The 8,498-nt window shown below is 40.2% G+C and overlaps 2 protein-coding genes across 3 annotated transcripts; one reads left to right on the top strand and one right to left on the bottom strand.

Annotated features, from left to right (window-relative positions):
* Positions 1-363: 363 nt before the first annotated feature.
* On the top strand, positions 364-4,801 carry LOC122311005 (UNC93-like protein 1). 2 transcript variants are annotated; one of them, XR_006242718.1, is made up of 3 exons: positions 364-1,809; positions 1,958-2,326; positions 2,899-4,801. XR_006242718.1 is itself a non-coding variant. In XM_043125338.1 (2 exons), the coding sequence occupies exons 1-2, from the start codon at positions 647-649 to the stop codon at positions 2,187-2,189; spliced, it is 1,395 nt and encodes a 464-aa protein (XP_042981272.1). In that variant the 5' UTR covers positions 364-646; the 3' UTR covers positions 2,190-2,434. The 2 variants fall into 2 exon arrangements, 1 of the variants encoding a protein (XP_042981272.1); XM_043125338.1 differs by lacking the exon at positions 2,899-4,801 and having other exon boundaries at positions 1,958-2,434.
* Positions 4,006-4,780, bottom strand: LOC122311006. Its single transcript, XM_043125339.1, has 2 exons — positions 4,642-4,780; positions 4,006-4,526 (listed from the first exon to the last, which is right to left on the bottom strand). Exons 1-2 carry the CDS (start codon positions 4,747-4,749, stop codon positions 4,212-4,214), a joined length of 423 nt encoding a protein of 140 aa, XP_042981273.1. The 5' UTR covers positions 4,750-4,780; the 3' UTR covers positions 4,006-4,211.
* Positions 4,802-8,498: the final 3,697 nt, after the last annotated feature.

The raw sequence follows: 8,498 nt of genomic DNA, 5'->3' as shown, positions 1-8,498 counted from the left end.
TTCCTTGTTATCAATAAAAGAAAATGTCATTTTCGTTTGCGTGTTTAGCTTATCTTTTCATATTTATAATATAATATAATATAATATATATAGTAGTTGTGAAGGGTATAAATATTTTAATAAAATAAAATTTATTATTTAAAAATTAATTTTTATTTTATTATTTATTTTTAAAAAATAATTACGTGATATTTACTCACTCATAACTACTACAAATATGACTCATACTGCATAAAGCTGCAAGTATGACTCATACTGCATAAAGCTAAAAAGGTGAATACTCCTTCATATAAATCGTTTTAGAAGAAACTCAACTAACCATAGTAATCTGGTTTTATAACATTAACCATTTGTAATGAATCGTTGTATCTCAATCTCTTAATGTTACATTGATGTCCAGTGAAAACAGAAGAGGGAGAGAGAGAGATAGGCGTATGAACACTGAACAAGATTTTATTGTCCATTTTAGAGTCAAACAGATGTCATGTCATGTGAGGAGGGAGTCGCAGACGATGCCTCTCTCAGTCCCTTAAATTCAGAGCTTCACCACTTCCCTTTCATCCCCTAATCTCCGACTCTGATCCCCAATTCTCTCTCTCCCTCTCTCTGAGCAGTCTCGCTACTCGCCCAAGAAATCTCAATCTCAATGGGTTTCGAGGGAGATGAAGAGTCGCTCAGCACCCAGCAACTACCCGCCAAATCCAAGTTTAGGTACAACTCTCCCTTCGTCCAAGTCTCCCTCATCGGCCTCGTCTGTTTCTGCTGCCCCGGCATGTTCAACGCCCTCTCCGGCATGGGTGGTGGTGGCCAAGTCGACCCCACCGCAGCCAACAACGCCAATACCGCTCTATACACCACCTTCGCCGTCTTCGGCGTAATCGGCGGCGGCATCTACAACATCCTCGGTCCCCGCCTCACCCTCGTCACCGGCTGCTCCACCTACGTCCTCTACGCCGGCTCTTTCCTCTACTACAACCATAAAGAGCACCAAGAATTCGCCATTGTCGCCGGTGCGTTATTGGGCGTCGGCGCAGGCCTCCTCTGGGCCGCCCAGGGCGCTATCATGACCTCTTACCCCCCAATTCATCGTAAAGGGACCTATATCTCCCTCTTCTGGAGTATCTTCAACATGGGTGGTGTAATCGGCGGCCTTATTCCTTTCATTCTCAACTATCGCCGTGCCGAGGCAGCTTCGGTTAACGATGGCACATATATCGGTTTCATGGCCTTTATGTCAGCTGGGACGCTTCTTTCTTTGTCTATTTTGCCACCGAGCAAGGTGGTTCGTGACGATGGGACCCGTTGTACTAATATCAAGTACTCCAACGTTAAGACCGAGGCGCTTGAGATTCTTTTTTTGTTCTTCAACTGGAAGATGCTGCTCATAGTGCCTGCCGCTTTGGCCAGCAATTTTTTCTACACGTATCAGTTCAATAACGTGAATGGGGTGATGTTTAATTTGAGGACTAGGGGGTTTAACAATGTGTTCTACTGGGGGGCACAGATGTTGGGCTCGGTTGGAATTGGATACATAATGGATTTCAGCTTTCAGAGCAGGAGGATGAGGGGATTTGTTGGGATTGGAGTGGTTGCGCTTCTCGGGACTGCTATTTGGGCTGGTGGGCTTGCCAGCCAGCTCGGCTACTCGCGCGGTGACAAGCCTGAGAAGTTGGATTTCAAGGACTCGGGTGCCGATTTCGCGGGGCCATTCGTCTTATACTTCAGTTATGGGTTGCTGGATGCCATGTTCCAGAGCATGGTTTACTGGGTGATTGGAGCTTTGGCTAACGATTCTGAAATCCTCAGCAGGTATTGATTATTGTTTTATTGGTAACTCTGTGCATGTTTGTATTGTTGTTGTGCATCAGGATTAGAGTAAATGTGTTTCTAGACCTTCTACATGTATATGTATTGAGAATTGTTTTTTATTCCAGAAATTTGTGTCATTGTATTGCAGGTATGCTGGGTTTTATAAGGGAGTGCAGAGTGCTGGGGCAGCAGCTGCTTGGCAAGCTGATGCACACGGTCTATCCTTCATTGGCCAGTTGATTTTGAATTGGGGCCTTACTACAGTCGGTATTCCATTATTGGGGGTTCTTGTCATGTTGGCAGTGAAGGATGACAACAAGGCTGAAGAGGAAACTACCAAGGAGGCTGCTCTTACTCCAGCTACCCCTGCCTATAAATGACATAACAATGTGGAGGGGCTGAATTCTTTTATCCATCATGCTTCGTGTGTTCTCCGCGGTGATCTAAATCTTGGGAGCTTGAAAGTTTCATCGAACGCTGCATGCAATTTATTTACTGTCATTAATCATCTTACAGGGTAATAGTTCATGTTTTGTGCAGAATGCCTATCCCCATATGTTGTTGTTGCTCCTCTTTATCTTAATTATTTATATTCATTTGCACTTTTTACTGAGTTTAGTGTATAGATAGAATTCTTTTCTGTTTTTGGTTATAAGAGGAACACAATCCATCCAACAGGATTGCTCTAACGGCTTCTAGAGTATTAGGTGTTGTATTAAGAACTTCCATACCTTTGCCACGATCATCAATTTGTCCCTTTATCGTTGACACTGGGATGGATTGCTTGCATGAAAGTATACACAATACCCTAAATATGTAAGAAATGCAAGGTTAATAACCACCAAGCTAGGCCATTAAATTCGTGTCCTTGGAAAAAGCGGATTTGATAAAGCAGTTTTTACCATGAAATCTTGTACAAGCTGATTCCCTATATTTTTTTTTACCTGGTACTCTAATAGAGATTCGCTGTTCTGAGAGATATTGGAAAAGGAGTACTATCTTGCTCAATGTCATAAATATCATAGTTGTCTGTTCATGTTGCTATTTCATCAAGTTATGGTTTTGATTCTTTTGAATGTTGCCTAGCAGGGAACTAAAGAGCATCGTATAGAATTTAGGAATGTATGCGGCAGAGAAAGGAATTAAATGCTCTCTTGAATTATGTTCTGAAGTTAAGAAATGATTTGTAGAAGCCCCAATAGACAAACTCTGCACAATCTCTTTGTAAAAAAGTGTAAAAAGGTCATATTCTTTTTTACAAAAGGCCTGTGAGGAGCTTGTATATTTGGTACTTGTACCTAGCATTACTCAGTAAAGTTATCTATGGGGCAGTACAGATAAGAGGTGACCAAAGTGGCAATTGAACTAAGCAAATCTGCCGCACGTCAGAACCATGAAAACTCTTGGATTTGATGATTTAGCTTTTGACATAGTAAAATTATAGTGGACCAAAGTATAGCATTGACAAAAGTACCACTGTCAACCATGATTGGAGGTAGTGGCAGGGACTAAACTGATTGACTTAAAGGGCAGGGGTTCTTATGGAGCTCTAGTGTGATAATTTCTTGAAGGTAGTTATGACATCTGCACTAAATTGTGATGATGTGGGGCTACCGCAACAATCTGTATTTGAGCACAGCGCAGGAAGGTCTCTTTACTGCTCATGTTTATGAATGCTGAAATTGGTGTGTTTTAGTCTTTGATTGAAGTGGCAGACAAATCCATACGATGTGAAAAGATGAATGTTGATGAAGGTTCATAGTTTATTTTCTTTATGATTAGAGTCATAATGGACTCTGAGTGCCTTGTGTTGCTCACAAGATTTTCTACATCTTCAGGTGTAAAAAGTTTTGGTGACCAAAATTGGTCTCACCAGAATCCACTTTCAATTTACACTAACAAAAACTGTACAAGATTTGGTAATTGTGTTGTGAAAGAATAATGTGATATTCTACTCTAGATATTCATGAAAACTCTACCTATAAAATGAAAGATGAATTTCAGAGGTCTAAATACAGATTTCTTTCCGTCTCATTCTATCTTTCTTTCTTGCTTTATTTTGGCTCATTAATTTCTACCTTTTATTTTCGTTCTCATCAAAAGATAATATTTTAAGAATGTCTACTGTTCCAAGAAAAATGGTTTGAAGGAAATGAATGATGGTTAATGTCCTAATATTGTGCAGAACATACTTGATTCCTAAAACCGGATATATGGGTTAGTGTTATAAAGCAACAAATTAAAACTCCAAATATACATATCTGACGAATAAAAATAAATTAACAATTGTTCCAGATCTTAAAATGAATCCCAACAAACCAGGCTGAAATTAGACAAGTGTCATTCCAATGATAAATCTCTTTATAGTTTGATTTATTGTTTCTGTCAAGTAGGAAGTGTCATCACGCAGTTGCAACAGGTGCATGACTTCTATCTCCTGAGCTTGGAGTGGCATCTGATTTGTCAGTCTTGGCCTCAGCTTGCTCCTCCTTTGCCGGCTCTTGGGTCTCCTTAACAGCCTCAACTTTGTCATTGGATTCGTTAGCAGGGGCTTCAACTTTGTCCTCTGTTGTTGTCTTGGTAGCCTCTTCAGCTGCCTCCACCAAAACTGGCGTGGCTTCAACGGTCTTCGGTTCAGAGGACAGGTTTCCATTCTCCTCCTTGGAGATGTCCATCAAGGGTGCTTCACTCTGACTCTCGACTCCATTGTCGGTCCCCTGCAGTCACATATCAGCAAAACAAAACAAAAGGAAACAGCATCATAAATAATCAAGTACTTCTGCAATGAATCTCAAGATGGTCTGGAGGGATCAGAATGCATGCAATGCATACTTGAGCAGAAGTCTCCCCGTCATCCTTCTTGGGAGCGGTGCAACCATCAGTGTGGATATCCTCGGCAAGGATGTCAGACTCCTTGGGCTTGGTCGCACAGCCTCCCATTTTATTGAATTTTGTGGGAAGGATGGGCGTGTTGGGGTGTTGGTTGCTGAAAGACCAGTATAGGATATATATATATATATATATATATAGATATATGCTTATGAATGAGGGAGTTTGAGGCTGAGGAGGACTAAGGGAGGAGGTGGGAGGGTAATATAGCCAGAAGATGCAGATCTTTAGGAGCTATTTTTAGTTGTGCAAGAGTACGTTAGGCTGGCAAATTATAGGCCAAAAGTCTGTGTGTGACTTATTCATACCGACAGCCAGAAGTTTGCTTTTAGGGCCTCTCGTGATGGGCATGGAGTAACTGTTGTTTGTTGTTAGTTATGACAGTTAGTCCGGAATTCTTGGATGGCAGCCTAGACTAGCTGACGGTTGCTCTAAACTTAGAACTCTTATGTCGCGAATTGGTTGTCTTCCTAGACTTGAATACATCCCCCGGGGTAAAGGAAAAATAAGGGAAACACCTAGGAATCCATACTATCACCCATTTTCGAATTTGATATGGAAGCTGCTTCAAACAAACTGTCAAACATTTTATGCCTCATTTGGATAATTAGATCAAATGAGATGATGTGTGAATTGTAGTGAAATAATTTATGAATAATAATAAAATAATTTGATTTAAGATATTTTATGAAGTTTTGAAAAATGAGAGAAAAATAATTGAATAAAAATATTATAAAGTTAAAATATTATTAGAATATAATATTTTAATATTATTTTTGTTTTGAAATTTAAAAAAGTTGAATCGTTTTTTTAGTTTTATTTAGAAGTTTAAAAAAATTATAATGATTAGATGAAAAAATTAAAAAATTAAAATTAAAAAGTATTTATATTTGTGATATTTATATATTAAGATGAAATGAGATGAGAGATTCTTACTATTCAAACCAGATGTTTTCATCCAAGATCTTGTCATCTTCTATCATATTTATTGACATGACACATCTTAAATAGATTTATACAGTAACTATTTAAATACCAGTTACTTAAAATATGACACCTTATGATTTATAATGAGAATGTTTAAGTGCATATTTATCAAACAGTCAACAATTTTTTAGTAGTTAATTTTAGGGGTGCTACCCGCACCATACGGTGCGGGGTAGCCCCCCCCCCCCCCGGCCCCCCGCCCCCGCATGGGGCGGATGGGAAAAATCCACTCCGTCCCCCGCCTCCGGTGTGCGGGGGCGGGGTACCCCGTCCCGCATGACGGGGTACGGGTGGGGGGCCAGTCCGTCCGGCCCCCCGCACCCCCCTTCTGGGCCTTGGGCCCAGAGGCAATTTCTGGGCCGAAAATGGCCCATACGCAATTTCTAGGCCATTTTGGGCCCAGAAGCAATTTCTGGGCCATTTTGGGCCCAGAAATCTCAGCAATGGGCCATTTTGGGCCCATAAAATTATAAGTAAAAAAGAAAAAAAAAATTTCCGAAATGTAAAAGAAAAAAAAAATGTTATGTCTAAGAGTTTAATACGTAATAAACTAATAATAATAACTAAGCTATTACAAAATTGAAAGGCTAAACAATTACAAAATTACAAACATAAAAGTGTCCAAAGGACATTGTATCAACATTACAAATTATTGAATACAAAATTTTTACAAATCATTAAAAATTGATCATTCTAAAGAGGCTTGTCAGCTGTGGCTTGTCTTTGAGTCAAGAGGTGTGACAGTTGGGGCGGCCCGGGCTTGAACACATTTTTATGTTGCAGAGGTGCTAGACGTCTCATGTGTTACTACAAAAATTAATATTAAAATTAATAACGATGAAATGGAAATGAATATAAAAAAATTAAAATAATAAAATAAAAAATAATTACCAGGTGGTCCAAATCCAAACTGATCACCACCCTCATCGGTCTCCTTAAAATCTAAAATATCCGGAACATGAATATCCTTTCCTATCGTCCAACTCTGTGTGCATATCAATGCCTCTACAGTTGTAGGAGACAATGAACTACGGAAAGGATCCAATATACGACCTCCGGTACTAAAGGCTGACTCTGAGGCAACGGTGCTAATAGGGATGGCCAAAATACAGTGGGCAATCTCAGAAATGATGGGATATTTCTTTGAGGCATTCTTCCACCATCCTAATATATCCCAATGATCATCATCATCTTGGACCATATCCGCTGACAAATAGTTGTCTAACTCAAAAACGACCTCCGTAGATTGTTGGACTAGTGTGGGATTCTGTGCGAGGGTCTTAGTCCACGGCATTCTGCGCTTCTTTGTAGGAGGCCCGGTCACGATGTCTGTAGAAGGAGTTGGGGTCGGTGTATGTGTCTTCGATGTAGTACCACCCTTAATTGCCATAAACTCGTCATACAATTTTTTCAGGGTATCTCGGGCCAATTCACCAATAATGTCAGTCCATACCTGATCGTGAACAAGTCCCAACCCATATAACAAGCCTGAAACTTTCAGACGGGGATCAAGAATAACAGCCACATATAAGAAAATATTCATTCTAGTCAAATCTCCCCAATACTTGTCATATTTTAGCATCATGGAATTTGCCATCCCCCTCATCCTTTCATTGGAACCCCTACGCATATCTTCTAATTCTTCTTTTACCCTACATATTTGTTGACAAAACCCATGGGATGTAGGGTACAAAGAACCAGATATATTCAACGTGACATCATAAAATAAACCAAGAAAATCAACGAAAGTAGAAACTACCACCCAGTCATCATCATTAGGCTTTCGTGATCCCCCGTGCTCATCAAAGTATTTGACATATTGGATGTCTTCATCACCCAATAATTGAAAGGCTGCCTTATATTCCTGGGCCGCCTCCAACATCAAGAAGGTTGAGTTCCATCTGGTAGGAACATCAGTACAAAGACCCTTTTTCGATGTTATGCCCGCAGCCTTTGCAGCAACTTTGAATTTCTCCAATCTTGAAGGAGAAGACCTCACCCATTTCACAGCCATTCTAACTCGGGCAACCGAGTCATCAACATCTTTCAACCCCTCAGTCACAATTAAATTCAAAATATGTGCAGCACATCTAACATGCAAGTATTCACCACCCAAGAATGTCTTATTTGCATCTTTAAGATAATTCTTTAGATATCCCAATGCGACATCATTAGATGACGCATTATCAACTGACACAGACAAAACCTTTTCCAACCCCCACTCCTTTATTGCGGCCTCCAATGCCTTCCCAATCGTCTCACCCTTATGATCAGTTATTTGACAAAATTTAATAATCTTTTTGTGCAGAACCCAATCAGCATCAACAAAATGCACAGTCAACGACATGTAATTCATATTTTGGATAGAAGTCCAAGTATCGGTAGTGAGGCAAACTACCAAACCCGCGAGTTGGCCCCTCAAAACATCTTTATCACGAAGGTACATCTTCTTAATATCCTTTGCCACGGTGTGACGAGAAGGAAGTACAAATCTGGGTTCCAACTCTTGGACAAATTCTTGGAACCCTTTACCCTCCACAAACTGAAAAGGCAGCTCGTCCATGATAATCATACGAGCTAACTTCCTTCTACACTCATCGGGGTTATACTTCGTATACCCCTTCAATGTTGGCCCTCCGGCCCCACTACTCCCATCAGCCATTTTAATATCTAGTCTAGATTGGCCCTTCTCTACTAAGGATTTTAATATTGGACTCTTCTTGCATTGTTCCTCTAGATGGACCTTCAGCTGGGATGTACCATGTTTCTTATAGTGACATCCATACATTTTCCCACAGTGATTACATTTAGCT

This window comes from Carya illinoinensis, chromosome 5 (genome assembly GCF_018687715.1).
Source record: "Carya illinoinensis cultivar Pawnee chromosome 5, C.illinoinensisPawnee_v1, whole genome shotgun sequence".
NCBI classification, from domain to species: Eukaryota; Viridiplantae; Streptophyta; class Magnoliopsida; order Fagales; family Juglandaceae; genus Carya; species Carya illinoinensis.
Note: the sequence above shows the minus strand (reverse complement) of the source record. Positions and strands in the feature narration are given on the sequence as shown.

Bases quoted from the DNA above. Each gene is read 5' to 3' on its own strand.
- LOC122311005 (XM_043125338.1), top strand. From the start codon at position 647: ATGGGTTTCGAGGGAGATGAAGAGTCGCTCAGCACCCAGCAACTACCC. The intron at 1,810-1,957 runs GTATTGATTATT...ATTGTATTGCAG, and splicing joins GATTCTGAAATCCTCAGCAG to GTATGCTGGGTTTTATAAGG.
- LOC122311006 (XM_043125339.1), bottom strand. From the start codon at position 4,749: ATGGGAGGCTGTGCGACCAAGCCCAAGGAGTCTGACATCCTTGCCGAG. The intron at 4,527-4,641 runs GTATGCATTGCA...ATGTGACTGCAG, and splicing joins ACGGGGAGACTTCTGCTCAA to GGGACCGACAATGGAGTCGA.